The 20171-nt window shown below is 38.7% G+C and overlaps 1 protein-coding gene across 8 annotated transcripts in view; it reads right to left on the reverse strand.

Annotated features, from left to right (window-relative positions):
* TMA16 (translation machinery associated 16 homolog) overlaps positions 1 to 20171 on the reverse strand; it is a 58876-nt gene that overhangs the window by 30379 nt on the left and 8326 nt on the right. For 4 of the 8 annotated variants that reach the window (XR_011536966.1, XR_011536965.1, XM_008542526.2 and 1 more), the window contains exons 2-6: positions 12995 to 13107; positions 5536 to 5573; positions 4202 to 4286; positions 2871 to 3019; positions 121 to 233 (exon numbers count right to left, since the gene is read on the reverse strand). Coding sequence is in view for 4 of the 8 variants with exons in the window: in XM_008542526.2 (XP_008540748.1) it covers positions 121 to 233; positions 2871 to 3019; positions 4202 to 4286; positions 5536 to 5573; positions 12995 to 13107 (498 nt within the window). In the remaining 4 variants the exon portion in view is untranslated. The remainder of the gene's footprint in view (positions 1 to 120; positions 234 to 2870; positions 3020 to 4201; positions 4287 to 5535; positions 5574 to 12994; positions 13108 to 20171) is intronic. The other 4 variants (XR_011536964.1, XR_548435.2, XM_070608459.1 and 1 more) reach the window with 1 other exon arrangement.

Raw genomic sequence — 20171 nt, forward strand, 5'->3', positions numbered from 1 at the left:
GAGATGACAGTGGCTGGAATTAAGGAGACGGTGGTAGTAGCAGTCAAAGTCATCAGATCCTAAACATATTTTGCTGATGAGTTGGATGTGGAATGCGAAAGCGACTGCAGGGTTTCTGACCTGAGCAACTGGGCAAGTGGTGATGCCACTGACTGAAATACAGATCTTGCAGGAGGAGCAAGTTTTAGGAGGCAGGCTGGACTTTGCTTTGGGACATGTCAAGTTTGAGATGCCTATAAGACAGTCAAATAGAGATTTTGAGAAACCCAAGTTTGGCAATGCAAGTGTGGAGGTCTAGAGACAAGTCAGTGTTGACAATATAAATTTGGAAGTTATCAGCCTTTAAATGGTATTTAAAACCACAGGGACTGAATGAAATCAACTTAGGAATTGGTGTAAAAAGAAAAGAGAAGAGGCTCAAGGCGAGGGATCTGGGCCAACATTTAGTTTGTGAAGACAAGGAAGATTCAACTTAGGAAACTGAAAAGTCATAGGCAGTGAACTAGGAAGAAAAGTAGGACAGGTCGGGGTCTTCTATACCAAATAAAAAATGTGACAAGAAAATGAAGTGATCAATGCCCATTATAGCAACTACTTGTCTCAGCAACTTAAGGTCATCAAGGATGAGTACTTCTAGTTGAGTGGTGGGGACAAAAGCCTAATTAAAGTGGGTTCCTAAAAAAATGGAAAATGAGAAAAGAGAGACTAGTACAGACAAATTTTACACTCTTAGAAGGTAACTACTTAGGTGAAAAGGATGTGGGACTGACTGAATCACTCCCTCAACCTCCTGCATTAGGTGCTATGTCAGGCACTTTGATAAATTAAATCTCATTTAACTTTTAAACGACCTGGGGGGAAGGAGGTATATGCTATATATCTCAATTTTTATTTATTTATTTTTTTTTGGTGAGGAAGATTGGCTCTGGGCTAACGTCTGTTGCCAAGCTTCCTCTTTTTGCTGAGGAAGATTGCTGCTGAGCTAACATCTGTGCCAATCTTCCTCTATTTTGTATGTGGGACATCACCACAGCATGGCTTGATGAGCAGTGTGCAGGTCTACACCCAGGATCTGAACCTGTGAACCCCGAGCCACCGAAGCAGAGTGTGGGAATTTAACCACTATGCCACCAGGCCAGCCCCTATTTATCTCAATTTTTAAGCTAATGAAAACAAGGCCTTGGGGGGTTAAGTAACTTACCCTGTTATACAGTAAACTCTAAGGGTTTAAGCCCAGATTTATCTAGGTCTAAAGCTATCCTCTGTTTTCTCAGTTAAGAAACTCACTTCTTAGGAATGATGAAAAGGAACTGCCATCTACTTCAGGGTTTCTAGGGTTACTATAGTGTAAGTGCCTGACATTAAGCTTTTTGATTGTAATATAAGTGCCTGACTCTGAACTTCTGATTGCTGAGACATCCATTTAAGACGTCCATCTCAAATAAACATATTTCCAGCTGTATCACATAGCTACTAGGAAAACGACTAGGTAAGGAATGAGGCCACCCCCACTCCTAAAGTTCCCCTTTTAGAAAGCCCTAGGTAACCTAGATAACTGACCACCTGAGTGACCCTCTTCCCTTCTCAAGCCCTAATTCCTACTCTCATGTTTTAAATTTGCCAATAAAGAGTGAACCCCCGAAACCCTAGGCACACTATCCTTAGACCGTAATAAAGGCAGACCCCCAGTATGTGCTCCCTCCCTCTTTCTCTACCCAAGACCTCGCTGTGTGGCCCTCTGGTGTGCTGTGTACCCTCCAGGACTTATGAGTAATAAATCTTGCTTTTTCCAAAGTTCCCTGTTGGTCGTTACCGAGGTGTGTCCTGTAAAAACAAAGAGAATGACAAGGACCGGTCCAGCCACAACAGTGGCTCCCACTGAGGAAATGGCTGTGGGGGCTCGCCACAAGTAGTACAGACTTGGACAAGTGCCTCAGGCGTTTCTAGCAGACAGCATCACCATCAACAGGCTGAGACCGACACAACAGTTACCCACAGGCTATTTCCTTTAGAGTCTTATACTTTACTGTTATTATTAAAATTTAAAAATTTAATTTTGTTATTAAATATTTCATTTATTATACTTTCCAAACAAATCCACATCATAGAAATGCCTACAGGGAGCAGGCAGGGAATGTGAATGAAGGAATGTTCAGGACTATGGCAAGCTTGAGAATATATGGGCAAGTCCAAACAGGACAGCTGCTACTCCACTCTAGCAGATTATGTTGCCAGACCATCTGATTTTTTAAGAGAAGCCAGAAATCTACATTTTTCATGTGAAATGATATTTTTTATAATGACAATTAATAAGCCAATCAAATACTACATGTAGGCCATATGTAGCTTTTGGGTTGTCACCTGTTTGTGGGCTTTGCAAGCCTTAAGTACCTGCTCCTACTAAGTGCTTTTCTTCAGATGGTGTGGGTAAACTAATAACATACTTGTCTTTAGGAATGGTAAGAAATGCCACAAATCTAAGAATGAGTATTGAATTTTTATAGTTTCTCAAGAATGACTGCAACAAGTAGGTACTACAAGAATTACAAAGATGAGGACACAGCACCTAGTTGGAGATGGGCAGGTAATAACTCTATAACAAAGCAAATCAGGTATGTGCCAGAGGGAGAGAATAACTTTAGCGTCACAGCAGAAAGATATGATGTCACTCTCACAATTGATAAGTTCGGGAATGCAGGGGGAAAAGAGAATGAATTAAAAAATTATTTCATACACTCACAAAAGAAATCAAAGACAGAATATCACACTAAACTGAATAGAATAAATAAAATTAAACGACTGAAATGAATTACAAATCTGATATCGCTATGTATTTTAGAAGGAAAAAAGGAAAATCACAGTGAACACACCGAGGCCATATCCCTCATACTGCTGTCGCTCCCGCTCCATCGTCTGCTTGATGACTGTCTCCCGGGAACAGTGCCGCCTCCCCTGCCTGTCTTTGATGCTGTTATGTAATTCTATCTGCTCCAGCTCACTGCTGAATCGATTTAAATACCTGAAAAATAAGACAATGAGTGGAGTAACAAAGTCTATATGTTTGGCTTCTAGTACTTCATTTTAAACATAATCCCCAGCCTTTGCTTGTCCTTTAAATTCTTACATTCCTCTAAGCTCCTCAAGTCCTCAGACCTCAGACTTTCCCTGGATAATTCACCCTTGTCCAAAATTTCAGGGACCAAATCACTGCCTGCTATTAAAGTATCTGTTCAACTCCAGGTCCTCACATTCCACCATCCCCTGGATGTCTCCGTTTGGATGTCCTGCAGAGGCTTAACACATCAACACTGAACTTGTCTTCACGCCTGCCCCCATCCAACCCCCAGCAAACCTGCTCCATCTCTTTGGCTCCCCTGTCTCAGGAAACAGTACAATCATTCATCTAGTTGCCCAAGAGAGGAATGCAGGTGTCCTCCTTGACTCCTCTCTGACCCTTTTATGCCACATCTAAGCTTTCACTAAAGATTGAAACTTCTACCTTCTTAACAACTCTGTAATCCTTCATTTTCTTCACCACACGGCTACTAACCAAGCAGAGGTCACCGTCATCTCTTGCCTAGAGTGCTTCACCAGCCTCTCAACAGTCTCCTGGCCAAAGCCATGCCCCCTCAGGCCATTATCCTCATTCTCACTCTGTCACCTTTCCAACGTTTAGCTGTGCTCATCTCGAGCGCCTGCTGTAAAGGCCTCCTGTGGTTCCCAATGTCCTCTGATGAAGTCCAAACTCTTACGGTGATACCTGAGGTCTTTCATGAGCTGGTTGTCACCTATCGTACCTGTCACAATTCCCTCCCTGTTCTTTTGGTCATATTAAATGTCTGGCACATCACTAAACGTGTCACTCTCACCTCTGGGCCTTTTAGATATTGTTCTGTCTGCCTAGAGGCTCTTCCAACCACTCTACCTCAATCTGCTAACCCCTATCCTTCAGGCATCAGTTTGAGGATATCTCTCCAGGAAACCTTTCCTGATCACCAGAAACTGGCTTAAGTACGACTCTGAGGCCCAGAAAGGTTACAAACCTACTACAGCGGCCAGGCTACGATAGGAATCCAAAGCCTTTTTGATAACAAAGCCCATTTGCTCTTCTACAAATCCAGAACAGAACTCTGTCTCTTGAAGAATCAGACTGGAGAATTCCTTTTTCTGACCCTTTGTTCCTAACATGCCCAGTGTTTACCTTTCGATTAATTCACAAGCATCTTTCTTTGAATATCCCACTTTTTTGGGATCAAGATGATTTTGAAACCACTGCAGTTTTTCACCTGTAACAACAAGTACCAAGATAGTTTAACACCACAAGTCATCATTTAAGCAAGAGGTATTCATTATAATTTTCAACATCAATGTGTTTAACAGTATCAAAATTTATTTCAATGTTAAATATAAAACCTTGTGTGGGGTCAAAGCTAATTAAACCAGTCTGTCAGAAACTAAATTGTCACATTTTAACTTGGGAAAGAGACAGGGGTGAAAGAAATGCTTTTCTGTATGTATTTTCTTACCCAATAAGAAGGCAAAATTTTTTTTTTTAAAAAGAACACTTTAACACAACATGAAGTTCTAAGTAGTTAAAAAGCAAGAGATAAAACTTGTCTAAAATAAAATGAAAATTTAATTAGATTAATGATGAAAATGGTATTTGCTGAACATTTAATAAGCAGCAGGCATGATGTCAAGAGCTTTACAATCCTGAGGATTAGTACTGTTATTATCCCCATGTACAGATGAGAAAGGTTAAGCAACCTGCCCAGGGCCTCAAAATTAATAAATACATTAAGCAGACAAGATCTGCCAGATACCGTGCAAAGAGTGACCGAGATTTATTACCAAAGAGCTAAGACATGAATAATCTGACCATCAAAGTCACTTTCAGTTAGATTTCTCAATATTACGGATCAAAAAATGGCCCTACTCGAGATATTGATAACCCATTTAGAAATATTATTCTATTACCTGATGAAGCATTAAAGATCAGGGCTCAAATACCTTTAATTTTAGTAATAAAGTCTAATAGTCACTATTTTGAAATCTCCGGCTTATCAATAAAACTTTTGCTAACAGTAATTTGACACCTCCCAAAAAAAGATTGTGACACTGAGATACAGACTGAGGATGTATGTATCCACATCATTAAATACGAATTGCCGTTTCCAAAATACTTAGACCATAATCCTTCATAATTCTAATTGTTAGGGAGCTAGAATTAAACTTCAGATATAGGTAGGTAAGTAGACAGAGTAGACAGATAGGTGATAGACAGATAGAGGTAGACGGGTAGGTAGGTAGATAAATATAAACTACACAGTTTCTGGAAAACTGAGCTAGATATTAACACTATTTGCTCTAAGAGTTTAATGACTGATTTTATTTTGTTTTGTTTTAATCAAATCTGGTAAAGAAAATTCATGTAGATAAAAATAGTATTTCACTAGGAGAGTCAAAAGAAAAACAGGTATAGCGCAAAACTTCACCGTACTGTACCCAGAATCTCAAATAAGTAAATCTACTTACCGACAAGGTTGAGACGTAACGCCTTTTCATTCTTCAGCCTTAGAGGAAAAGGTGCATAACGTGTTAGAAAATTTCCAAAGCAAGTTTTAAAAATCTGTCAAAAATAATAAGAAGAAAAGTTGCCCAAAGAACCTTCATTCAAGGATATTCTTTTATGCACATGAAATTAATTTTGTTAACAGAGAAACATTGAACACCATGCTTCTCTCTTAAATCACTAGAACAAAATGTTGTCAGAAACTTTTTTTTAGCTCTTCAATGACTAAAGGACACCTATAGAACAAATAGTTTTTCTTTTTTTTTAAGATTGGCACCTGCACTAACAGCTGGTGCCAATCTTTTTTTTTCTTTTTTTTCTTCTCCCTAAAGCCCTCTGGTGCATAGTTGTATACTCTAGTTGTGAGTGCCTCCGGTTGTGCTGTGTGGGACACCACCACAACATGACCTGATGAGCGGTGTCATGTCCATGCCCAGGATTCAAACCAGTGAAACCCTGGGCCTCCGAAACGGAGCATACAAACTTAACCACTCAGACACAGGGCCAGCCCCAACAAACCAGTTTTGAAAACACCAGTGAAAGCTTGATTGGGTTATGAATATTCAGGCGGTTTTGCAATATGCAGAATACATGTGTATAAAAGAGTAATGAATACCTGCTAGAAGACTGAGTGCTGCCACCAAGACCAAAACGCATTACCGTCACCTCTTAACCTTCCACAAGAACAAAACAACGTTCACTTTTCATAAACTTGGAAACAACTATACCAGAGAAAAAGAACTCATTTATTCTCAGAAAACAGTCCAGGTAAAATATGACTCCTATTGTTGATATCCTCAATACTAATTCTTTCAGAAGAGATCTTTGGGTAGCTAGTTTTTGCTACACTTTATGCTGGCTACTGGGGATACAGCAATGAACAAAAAATCCACTGGCCCAGCCCTAACAAAGCAGACCAGAATTACCCTCTTGCTTTAAACAACTAGAAAACTGGAGAAATAAAATGAAGACTTTCTAATAAAAACTTTTTAGCCATAGAATGGGAGTAGATATTCACAACACAAATAACTAGCATTCAGAATATGTAAACAGTTCTTACTACTTAATAAAAAAACAATTCAATACCAAAAAGGGCAGAAGATTTTAACAGATTTTTCATCAAATTAAAGACATACATATAACCAATAAGCACACAAAAAGATAGCTAACATCGTCAGTCATCAAGATGTGCAAACTGAAACCACACTGAGATACACCATACATCTCTTAGGTTGGCTAACATTTTTTTAAAAAACCTACACTACAACATGTTTGAGAGGATATGGAGCAAATGTAACTCTTATATACTGGTGGTGAAAATACAAAATGGTACTATCACTTTGAATAAGGCAATTTCTTACATACTCAAACATTACACCTACCATATGATCAGCAATTTTTAAAATCTTAATTTCTTATAAACTCAATTTCTTATATACTTAAACATATATCTAGCATATGACCCAGCAATTCCAGTTCTAGAAACTGGAAGAAAAATGAAAACACATGTCCATACAAACATTGTGTGTAAATGTTCATGGCAGCTTTATTCATAACAGCAGAGGTTGGCAAATTTTTTCTTAAATGGACAGACAGTAACATGCTAGGCTTTGTGGGCCATGTGGTCAGTCTCTGTCACAACTACTCACTTCTGCCATTATAGCCTGAAAGCAGCCAGACAATATGAAAGAAATGGGTATAGCTGCTTTACAATGTAACTTTTTGATAAAAACAGGTGGCTGGGTCCTTAGTTTGCAGACCTCGAAAAAAGCCAAAAAACTGTAAACAATCTAAATGACCAGCAACAGCTGAATGGATAAAAAAACTGCATTGCATATCCATACAATGGAATACCATTCAGTAATAAAGGAGAAAAGCAACTAATATATGAAATAACATGGATGAATTTCACAAACGTTATGCTAAGTGAAAAGCTGGCACAAAAAATTATATATAGTATGATTACATTTATATAAAGCATTAGGAAAGACAAATCTCACCTATCAAAATAGAACGCAAACCAGGGGTGGCCTGAGGCTAGGGGCGGAGAATGAGGATTGATTGGGAAGATGCACAAGTGAATCATTTGAGAGATTGAAATTGCAGTATATATACCGATCATGGTGGTTATACCGATGTATTGGCAAAATCCCAAATCTGCACACTTAAAATACATTGATTTTATTGTATGTTATTTACACCTCAAAGCTGATTTAAAAAAATACAGAACACTTCATTACAAGGTAAAGAATGGCTCTGAGAGGAATTCATTCCTTTCAAATAAGCCTAGAAGGAAGAATGTAGTTAGAGGTCAAGTTGCAATAATTCTGAATGAACTCAACGGGGATTGAACTAGAGTGGTTCTCAGTCGGGATGAAAAAAAGTAGAGAGATTTGAGATTAATTATCAAAAGTAGTTGTTTCCTACATTCTTACTCATTATGCTTAGTTTCTCTTCATTAATTTTCCATACAAAGTCATTTTCATTTGGTATCCAGAGTTCTTGGCTACATACCCAACAGGACAAGACATGACAGGTACATAGCAACAAAATACCACTATGCTGAGAAATCACAAAATAAAGCTAAAATCATGATAGAGAATAGCCAGTTGCTGCCTCTGAATTGTGCACCACTTGAAATGTGCTAGTCTTCAAACCATAATAGTTTCTTTTAATTTGAAAAGAAGCAATATTTCTCATAGTCCTGAATCAGAACTTTCAAATGCTGAAGATGAAGAACATGTTCGAACTCTTACTCTACGCTATCACTGACTCCTGAAGTATCTTTAAGTAACACAGTCCATCACTAAGAGTCAACCTGATCAACTCAGCGGGTCTAGTTTTGTATCCTCTAGCATTGGTTAAAGGCACTACACCCTAACAGACACCCTCCCTGATCTTCCCCCAACCTCTCTTTCTGCCTAATAAGAAACCTTCGGAGGTGGTACAAAGAATCCTGGGTTCTGGTGAAAAGTATGGAAAGTGGATATTCCAAACTACCTGGCTACTTTTGTTCCTGAGAAAACCAAGTATTCTTTGATAGGCAGATACTACAAAAAGGTGGTAGTATCTAAGATGATCCCCACTGATTCTTGCCTCTGATATTCACGTCCTTGAACTCTTTGAGTACGGCTAGACCTAGTAACTGGCTCCTAACAAAAAACAGTGCAATAGTGATGAATGTCATTCCAAAATTAGGTTACAAAGACTGTCTTCCAACTTGGTCACTCCCTCTGGCTCTGAGAGCCCTTGTTCTGGGGGAACCAAGCCGCCATGTTTTGAGTAACCCTATGGAGGAGCTCACGTGGCAAGGAACTGATGTCTGCAGCCAACAGCCAGCCATGACTTGAGGTCTGCCAATAGCCATGAGTAAGCTTGGAAGCAGAACCTCTCCCTATCAAGCTCTGAAATGAACACAGCCCCAGCCCACATCTTGATTGTAGCCTTATGAGAGACCCTGAGCTAGAAGCACCCAGTTAAGTGGCAACGGGATTCATGACCAAGAAACTGTTTCAAGCTGTTAAGTTGTGGTATAATTTCTTACACAGCAATAGATAACTAAAGCAGTATCTGATAACTACTTTACTTATTATTTACATTATTATTTATTCCAAAAAGCCACAGGCACCTGAAGTTCAAGTTAAGTCCTCCTGGTACCTTTTCTGTCATCTTACAGTTGTTCCAACAATCTGAATGCCTTGTCATCATCTTTTGAAAACATGCAACAGGATTTACTTGGTTTTAACAGAGATAAAATGTCTCCTTTAAAAAAATTATATTTAAGGGGAAAAGATTTTAAAAGAATATTAAATAAATAATACTAAGGGTCAGTGGTTCTTATAGTGTAGTCTTTGAAACAGCAGCAACAGCATCAACATTACATGGAAACTTATTAGAAATGGAAAATCTTGGCCCTGTCCTAGACCTTCGGAATGGAAAATTCTAGGGGTGGAGCCCAAAAAACTGTTTTAACACACCCTACACGTGTCTCTGATATACACTAAAGTTTGTAAAATACTAGTATAGGTGATAGTAGAAGTTGCAAAATCATAGAAGTAGTATGTTATGTCAAAAAAGAACATAGCAAAATTCACAAAAGTGATACATAAATATTTGAAGTTTGAAAATTTGTTTCAAAGCAACACTGCTGTCATCATCATACCATTTATTTAAAAAAAAAGACCCTTCCTTAAAAAAAGAGAAAAAAAATTAACTACACTATCATAGAACTTGACTATTCTCTTCTTGAAAACTTCCAACCAAATCACTGTGAAACAGTTAACCTTTACTAAACATAGCTTTAGGTTTTAGGCAAGGAATCAATAAATAACAATGAAAGTGATGGTTTCTATCAGCTAGTATGCAAATTTATTTAGCATTATTAAAATGGTAAGGCTATCCTAAAATAGTCAAAATGATGATTTTTATTGTCTTCATAACTTCATTTTAAGAATTTTTCTATTTGTTACTACAGCAGTTCTTGGGGACTCCCCCAGGTGAAAGATGGAGGGGAGAACTGGCAAATTATACAGTGTGGGCTGCTGATCAGAAAAGGACAACTAAGGGACAGGAAGAGGGGAAAAGAAGAGACATTATACACATATTTCAAATTCTCCTATAAATTCTTCACATCAAGAATACAGACCAACTTTCAGAATGGCAGAATAAGGACCTATGAATCCACTCCTCCATAAAAGCAAAGAGAACACTAACAAAACTTATCAAAATCAACTTTTTCAGAAGTATGGAAATTAACCAAAGGCTTGTAACAATTCGAGGAGCATTCACTCCAGAAAAATGGCTCAGTCTCACTAAAAGTAGCAAGCTTTGCAATGTTTTAATTTGCCCTAATCCCATTTCCCTCTCGCCAGCTCTGCACTACTCTTGAAAGCTAACAGACTAGCAACTCATGGTAGTTATAGAAACCATCCTCTTAGCAACCACTAGAACAGATCATGTTTGGAATTCCTCAAAAGCTCCACCCCCAGAGAACTGTCACCATTTGACCAGACAGGCAGCATACTGAAAAGCTCCATTCTGGGAGTTAGTTTGTCTCTATTTGATCTGACTCAGGGCTCTCTCGGTGGGCCCTACCCCCAGGGTGTTTTTAGAAAACAATCACCTGCAACTTTTTAACACAGCAGCTGCCTGAGGGATATTACCAGTTGGGGGCTAGCAAAACCAAAAAATTCAAAAGGAAAAACTCAGGAATGGAGGTCCATAGAGGGCTTTGAAAAACTAGCTCCAACATATTCCTGGGAATCTAGAATGCCACATACACAGAAACAAAGTCCACTCCTAGACATATTTTAGTCAAACTACTGAAAGACAAAGAGCATATCCTAAAAGCACCAAGAGAAAAGTGACTCATAGCACACCAAGGATCCTCAATAAGATTAACAGTTGACTTATGAGAAACCTCAGAGGCCAGAAGGCCAGCTAAGGGATGACATATTCAAAGTGCTGAACACAAAAAGACTGAACCAAGAATTGTATATCCAGCAAGACGGTCCTTCAAAAATGAAGGAGAAATTAAGACATTCTCAAATAAACAAAACTGAGAGAATTTGTCGCTTTCAGACCTGCCCTAAAAGAAATATTAAAGGGAGTCCTTCAGGATGAAATGTAGCACACTAGTCTGAATCCACATGATGGAATAAGGGTCACCAGTAAAAAGGTAATTACATAGGTAAATATAAAAGACAGTACAAATATATTTTTGTTTGTAACACTTTTCTTCTGCTAATTTAAAAAACAAGTACATAAAAATAATAATTATGAAACTGTGTTTATGGGTTTATAATGTATAAAGATGTAATAAATAAAGATGTAATTTGGGGCCTGCCTGGTGGCCCAGGAGTTAAGTTCACGTACTCCGCTCTGGTGGCCCAGGGTTCGCAGGTTCAGATGTGGGACGGATCTATGCACCACTCATCAAGCCATGCTGCAGCAGGCACCCCACATATAAAGTAGAGGAAGATGGGCACGGATGTTAGCTCAGCGCCAATCTTCCTCAGCAAAAACAGGAAGACTGGGGGGTCAGCCTGGTGGCGAAGTGGTTAAGTTCACATATTCTGCTTCAGTGGCCCAGGGTTCACTGGTTCAGATCCCAGGTACGGACCTACCCACCACTTGTTAAGCCATGCTGTGGGAGGCATCCCACATACTAAGTAGAGGAAGATGGGCACAGATGTTAACTCAGGGCCAGTCTTCCTCAGCAAAAAAGAGGATTGGTGGCAGATGTTAGCTCAGGGCTAATTTTCCTCAAAATTAAAATAAAATAATTAATTAAAAATTAATTAATTTATTTATTAAAAAAGAGGAAGAGATTGGCAGTGGATGTTAGCTCAGGGCTAATATTCCTCATCAAAAAAAAAGATGCAATTTATATGACAATAATCATACAAAGGAGAAGGTTGGAATGGAGTTACAGTGGAGCAAACTTTTTGTATAATATTGAAAGTAAATTGACATTAATCAGAACTAGATTGTTTTCAGTTGTTAGTTGTAATTTCCAGAGCAACTACTACAAAAATAACTCATAAAAAATATATAGTTAAAGGACCAACAAGGGAATTAAAACAGTATACAAAAATGCAATCTTGCGGCTATATTCACTTTTTATTACTCCAATAAAACCCCCCCTATGATTTCTACATTACTAAATGATACTCACATTATTAAATCAAATTACTAAACCAATTCTCAGTCCTCGTATTAATCAACAGCAAATGACATAGGCTGACCACTACCTTCTCTTTGAAATCTACTTTTTCCTCCTCCTCATTCTCACTTGTTGGGTCCTCTTCCTTTTTCCAACCTCTAAATGGGAGAGGGCCTCTGGACTCAATTCTTAGCTTCCTTTTCTTTCCTATCTACACTTATTTAATTAATCATCAGGTGATCTTACCCAGTCTCATGGTTTGCAATCCCACCTAGATGCTGATGGCTCCCAAGTTTGTGCCTACATCCCTAAGCTACTCACTGAACACTAGACCCCACATATCCAACTGTCCATTCTATACCTCCTTTTATATGTCTAATAGGCACTTTAACCTATATGCCCAATATATATCTGCATAGCTCACTCCCTCACATCTTTTAGCAGTCTGCTCAAATGTAGCTTCTTCAGAGAATTCTTCCATAACCATCCTATGTAAAACAGAACCTCTCCCTTACTCTCCATCCCATAAACTTTTTTAGTTTTTCTTCATTGTACTCATCACAACCTATCTAAATTTATGTATCTGTTTTAGGTAACCTCTATTAAGAGCTGAATCCTTGTTCATCATTTTACCTTCAGTGCATAGAACACACTTAACAAATACTTGTTAAAATAAAAGGAAGGGAATATTGATGAAGGATAAATGTATAAATGGGCTTTACACCAATGCATAATACAAATAATGAAAAGATACTTACTTTTCCTTTTTCTCTTGTTTGTGAGCCTCTCTTGTAATTTGAGCTGCTTTTCTACTGTATGGATGGATGACTTTTTTTTCCCGTCCCACACTTTTTCCCTTTGGTGCTTTAGGCTAAAATGTAGGAAAAAATATGACACACATAGTCAGATACATAAGTGAATTCTGTCAAAAATGATTCCTTTGAAAGAAACTTTGAAGACAGCAATATATTGTTATAAACGATCCCACAGAAATACAAAGGATCATAAGAGACTACTATGAGCAATTATACACCAACAAATTAGTCAACCTATGAGAAACGGACAAATTTCTAGAAACATTCAACCTACCAAGACTGAATCAGGATGAAACAGAAAATCTGAGCAGACCAATTACTAGTAAGGAGATTGTCTCAGTAATCAAAAACCTCCCAACAAAGAAAAGTCCAGGACTAGAAGAGTTCACTGGTGAATTCTACCAAACGTTCCAAGAATTAATACCAATCCTTCTCAAACTCTTACAAAAAATATAAGAGGAGGGAACTCTTCCAAATTCATTTTATGAAGCTAGCATTACCCTGAGACTAAAACCAGACAAGGATGCCACAAGAAAAGAAAATTATAGGCCAATATCCCCGATGAACACACATGCAAAAATCCTCCACAAAATATTAGCAAATGGAATTCAACAATACATTAAAAGGATCATATACCATGATCAAGTAGGATTTACTCCAAGGATGCAATGATGGTTCAACATTTGCAAATCAATCAACATGACACACAACATTAACAAAATGAAGGATAGGGGCCGGCCCAGTGGCGCGGCGGTTAAGTTCACATGTTCTGCTTCTCGGCGGCCCAGGGTTCACTGGTTCCAATCCTGGGTGCGGACATGGCACTGCTTGGCACGCCATGCTGTGGTAGGCATCCCACATATAAAGTAGAGGAAGATGGGCACAATGTTAGCTCAGGGCCAGGCTTCCTCAGCAAAAAGAGGAGGACTGGCAGTAGTTAGTTCAGGGCTAATCTTCCTCAAAAAAAAAAAAAAAAAAAGAAGGATAAAAATCATATGATCATCTCAATAGACGCAGAAAAAGCATGACAAAATTCAACATCTATTTATGAAAAAAACACCCAACAAAGTGGGTACAGAGGGGACGTACCTCAATATAATAAAGGCCATATATGAGAAGCCCAGAGCTAACATCATACTCAACAGTGTAAAGCTGCAAGCCTCTCCTCTAAGAACATGAACAAGACAAAGACGCTCACTCTCCCCACTTTTATTGAACATAGTATTAGAAGTCCTAGTCAGCAATTAGTGAAGAAAAAGAAATAAAGGCATCCAAAATGGAAAGGAAGAAGTAAAACTGCCACCATTTGGAGATGACTTGATATAATATGCAAAAACCCTAAAGACCCCACCAAAAAACAAATGTAGTAAAGTCGCAGGTTAGAAAATCAATACACAAAAGTCTGTTGCATTTCTATGCACTAATGACAAACTACCAGAAAGAGAAATTTAAAAAAAATCCCATTTACAATTGCATCAAAAAAGAATAAAATGCCTAGGAATAAATCTAACGAAGGAGATGACAGACTTGTATATTGAAAACCACAAGACATTAATGAAAGAAATTGAAGACACAAATAAATGGAAAGAGATTACATGCTCAAGGATTGGAAGAATCAATATTGTTAAAATGTCCATACTACCCAAGACAATCTCCAGATTCCATGCAATCCCTATCAAAATTCCAATGAGATTTTTCATAGAAGCAGAATAATCCTAAAATTTGTATGGAACCACAAAAGACCCCGAATAGGCAAAGCAATCTTGAGAAAGAACAACAAAGCTGGAGGCATCATACTGCCTGATTTCAAACTATATTACAAAGCTATAGTAATTAAAACAGCATGTTAATGGCATAAAAACAGACACATATATCAGTGGAACAAAATAGACAGCCCAGAAATAAATCCATGCATGTACCGTCAATTAATTTATGACAAAGGAGCCAAGAACATACAACGGGGAAAGGACAGTCTCTTCAATAAATGGTGTTAGGAAAACTGGACAGCCAAATGCAAAAGAATGAAACTTGGGGCCAGCCCGGTGGTGCAGTGGTTAGGTGCACACATTCCACTTCAGCTGCCCGGGGTTCTGCTGTTTGGATCCCGGGTGCAGACATAGCACTGCGTGGCAAGTCATGCTGTGGCAGGCGTCCCACGTATAAAGTAGAGGAAGATGGGCATGGATATTAGCTCAGGGCCAGTCTTCCTCAGAAAAAAGAGGAAGATTGGCAGATGTTAGCTCAGGGCTAATCTTCCTGGGGAAAAAAAAAAAAAAGAATGAAACTTGACCACTATCTTACACCATATACAAAAGTTAACGCAAAATGGATTACACTTGAATATAAGACGTGAACTCCTAAAACTCCTAGAAGAAAAGAGAGATAGTAAGCTCTTTGACATAGGTCTTGGTGATGATTTTTTTAATCTGACACCAAAGCAAAAGCAAAAATAAATAAGCGGGACTACATCAAACTAAAAAGCTCCTGCACAGCAATGGAAACCATCAACAAAATGAAAAGGCAACCAATTGAATGGGAGAAAATATTTGTGAATCATAAATCTGATAAGTGGCTAGTACACAAAACATATAAAGAATTCAAACTCAACAGCAAAAAATAAACAATCCAATTCAAAAATGGGCAGAACATCTGAATGGAAATTTTTCCAAAGAAGAAATACAGATGGCCAACAAGTATAAGAAAAGATGCTCAACATCCTTGATCATCAGGAAAATGCACATCAAAACCACAATGAGATATCACCTCACACCTGTTAGAATGGTTATTATAAAAATAAAGAAATAAGTTTTGGCAAGGATGTGAAGAAAAGGGAACTCTTGGGCACTGTTGGTGGGAATGTAAATTGGTGCAACTACAATTGAAAACAGTATGGAGGTTCCTCAAAAAATTAAAAATAGAACTACGATATATCCAGCAATTCCACTTTTAGGTATTTATCCAAGAAAACAAAGCACTAACTCGAAAAGATACATGCACCCCCATGTTCACTGCAGTATTATTTACAATAGCCAAGATATGGAAACAACCTAAGTGTCCACTGATGGATGAATGGATAAAGAAACACACATACACACACACACATACACAGAAATACAAACAGAAATGGAATATTATTTAGCCACAAAAAAGAATGAGATCTTGTCATTTGCAACAACATGGATGGACCTTGAGGGCATTATGCTAAATGAAGTCAGTCAGAGAAAGAGAAATACTGTATGATGTCTCTTACATGTGGAATCTTTGAAAAAAAAAAAAGCTCATAAATACAGAGAACAGATTAGTGGTTGTCAGAGGCAGGGCATGGAGGGTGGAAGAAATGGGTGAAGGAAGTCAAAAGGCAAAAAGAAGAAAAAAACATAGATTCAAGTTGTTTTTCTAATAATATCACTCTCTGGCACTTACATTCCAAAATCCTATCTTACATGAGGAAGAATATAAAGTTCCAGGTATGGTTCACAGCCCCAACCAGTATCATCTTCCCAACCCAATTATAAATGATGTTTGTCCTTTACTTCCTATACCCTTTGACCTCCACCCAAAAAAAAATCTTGACTTTTGAAATCAGCATAGCATAGCATGGAGTCAGAGAGAACTGAGTTCTAACCTTTTCTTGAACATTTAGCAGCTCTGGGATCAACAGCAAGTTACTAACCACTCTCAGCCCCAGTTTTCCTCCCCACTGGATACAGCCATTGGCATCTCAGCCTCTGGATGCTGGATGCTTCGGAGGACCCTAATATCTGTGCTGCCAATCTCACAGGATTGTTGTGGGGATCTAGGGAGATAAAAGACACAAAGGATCTTTGTAACATTAAATAATCACATGTATAGATACCAGAAGGCCTTGGTTATTTGCAAATGGCTCATGTACTCTATTGATTATTAATGTCTGCCTCCCTGCTCTGCCTCTCAACTGATCCCACATGGGAGATACCGCCAGAGTGGGTAAGCAGCAGGCCCTCTTACTGTCTACCCAACAACCACTCACTGCCTCCTCCTTCCCAACAGAACTCCAATCTTACTCACTCTCCTAATAACCAAGTGCGTGATGTGGGGCTGTACCCCGACTCAGCCCCAAAGGAGGGGTGAGTCTCGACTGGTCAAAACCAATCATAGTAATGTCATTGCCCGTGTTAGTGACTGGTCAACGTAATTCTAACCAAGGGACATAATGGGAAGTCTGCTAGGGGCTCTCAGAAATAACATTCCTGCTCTTATTTTTTCTGCGAATGTTGATGTCTTGATGCTTGAAGCTGTCACAACCATCTCTGAGCTCAAAGGGAAAAATACAAGGACAAAAGTTAGCCACTGAAACTTGGAGAGCCTCAGTGTCTTTGATCCTCATAATTAACTCTAGAACTGCCTTGCCTAGAGATGTCTTGATATGTAGGATAATTCTGGTGATCAGACATCCTTGTCTTAGTTAGCTTGGGCTAATATAACAAATTGCCATAGAGTGAGTGGCTTAAACAATAAAAATGTATTTCTCACAGTTCTGGAGGCTAGAAGTCCGAGAGCAGAGTGGGTGGGTTCTGGCGAGGGTCCTCTTCCAGACTGCAGACAGCCGGACCTCTCCTGGTGTCCTCACATGGTGGAAAGACAGGGCTGGTCAGCTCTCTGGCTTCCTCTTCTAAGAGCCCTAATCCCACTCATGAGGTCCCCACGCTCATGACCTAATCACTTGCCAAAAGCCCCACTCGCAAACACCACCACATTGGTGACTAGACTTCAACATATGGATTTTAGGGGGACACAAACATTCAGTCCAAAAGAAAGGAAAGAAAACTAGACATTTCAGTAACTTTTTTATTCCTACATAATTCTCTATCTTACTTGACCTATCCACAAAGCCCTCAGGAATCCAGGCTCCTTCCATCTTGTTATCTACTATCCTTAGACTATAACCTCCTATATCTCCATATAGTCCAAGATACCTTAATAGCAGGTCCAAACTCCAGCCAGTAACAGTAGAAAAGAAAATCAAAAGGCAAACCCCATTCCTTTAAGAGCAAGATCTGGGAAGTTGTAATCATCTGCTTGCATCCCATTGACCAAAATGTAATCAGAGGGTTATATAAGGGAGAGTAGGGAATATAATCTTTATTCTCAGAAAATAATACATTACTATAGAAGAAAAAGAGTCTATTAGAGAACAGCTGGCAGTCTCTAACATATCTAACCCTTAAAAAGGTCAAGTGTTTCTAGAATCTTCCCTTCAAAACTACTGTCACTGCCTTAACTCAGCCTCATGATCTGTCATGATAGGTATGGTCATTAGGCTGTTACTGCTAGTCCTTTTTTCACAGAAGTCACAGAGCTTATTTTTGTACAACACTAGTAAAGTCCCTCTCCCCTGCTATAAAGAGTTCTTGGGTCCTAGATCCTTAAATGGAAAACAATCTACCCCCAACCTACTTCTCCAGCATTCCTTCTCATTCTTCAAAACATCCTTCATGCCATTTTAATGAACTTCCCATCATTTCCAGAACACATCTTGCCACTTTATAACTTCTTGAGACTGTACTTGTTACCCCTGCCTGCAAAATCCTTTTCCTTACTTGTTCTCAAGGAAGGACCTCAAAGACACAGCTCAACACACACCTCAGCCATTTCCTTTGTAAAACTCCCCAGGCAGAATTAATTAAAATGACCACCAATTCTTCACTCACACATGTATTCATTCCTTCAACAAATATTTACTGCTCACTTCTTGATAAACCTGACCAGAAAAGATAGCTTCAAGTCTGAAACCCAGAATAGCACTGGAAGTTGGTTACAGATATAAAGGAATAAAGAGTGAAACCATCATATAACAGTATGTGCATTCTTTTGTGTTTCTCTCCGCACACGTGGAGGCAAGGGGAAGAAAGGAAGGTGTGATAGGGACTTTTGTGCATGAAGTTTACCCAGCAAACACACTTCAGAACTTGTGGTAGGCTGTCTCTAAGATGGCCGCCAATGAGCCTTACCTCCTGATGTTCATGCCCATGTGTAATCCTGAGTGTGGACCTAGTGACTCACTTGTAATGAACAGCATTTGGCAAAAGCGATGAGTTATCAATCCTGAGATTAGGTTATGAGAAGACTCTGGCTTCCAGCCTCACTACGCTCTCTTACCTGGCTCACTCTCATGGAAACTAGTTGTCACAATGAAATGAACTGCCCTAAGGAGAGGCCAATAACACAGGGAGGCCTCCAGCCAACAGCTACCGAAGAACTGAGCCCTCAATCCAATAGTCCATGAGGAGCTGAATCCTACCAAGAACCACATGAGTGAGCTGGGAAGTGGATCGTCCTCAGTTGTGCCTTGAGATGAAAGAACAGCCTTGGGTTATACCTTGATTACAACCTTGTGAGAGAGAAACCTTGAGGCAGAGGATCCTGGTAAGCCATGCCTGATCTCTGACCCCAGCAACTGAGATGATAAATGCTGTTGCTTTATGCCAGTAAGTTTTGGGATAGCTTATTACACAGCAAGAGACAGCCAATGCAAGACGGAAAAACAAAGCGAAGGTGTGCTCTTTGAAAACATATCTTTATTCGATATATCCTAGCAAATAAAATGCTTTATAAAAATGAGGTCACAAAAATTTCAAGAAAAAAAGATGCTCTCTGAAGCCGCTAAAACTTAACTAAAGTTACACAGCTCTGAAACACTGTTTCAGCAATACGTCCAAGTCTATAAAAAATTTCCTTTAAAGATTTAAAAATTTTCTTTAGAACAAGAAATAGTCTGATACCCTTGGAGTACGAAAATGTTCTCACAGCTTTAGAAGCTCTCAGTACAAAGAAGGTACAAAGAAACTAAACTTGTACTCTGACTCAACTGTAGTTTACAATTCCTTATAATAATTTATTCATGAAAAGGTTGCCTCAAGGCAGGATATGAATATATAAGAAGGCACAGAAATATGGACAATAACACTAAATTTCAAAACATTTTCATGTTTTTCAATTTATTACAATAAAAAAATGCTTCAATAGGGGAAAATTTAAGTAAAACCCTATCAATAAAATGGTAATCTATTAAGCAGTATATTCAAGCTAAATATCTCTTAAACAAAAAGAAATTAATCCCTATCAGTCAGGGGTTCTCCAA

The sequence above is a fragment of the Equus przewalskii genome, chromosome 2 (genome assembly GCF_037783145.1).
Source record: "Equus przewalskii isolate Varuska chromosome 2, EquPr2, whole genome shotgun sequence".
NCBI classification, from domain to species: domain Eukaryota; kingdom Metazoa; phylum Chordata; class Mammalia; order Perissodactyla; family Equidae; genus Equus; species Equus przewalskii.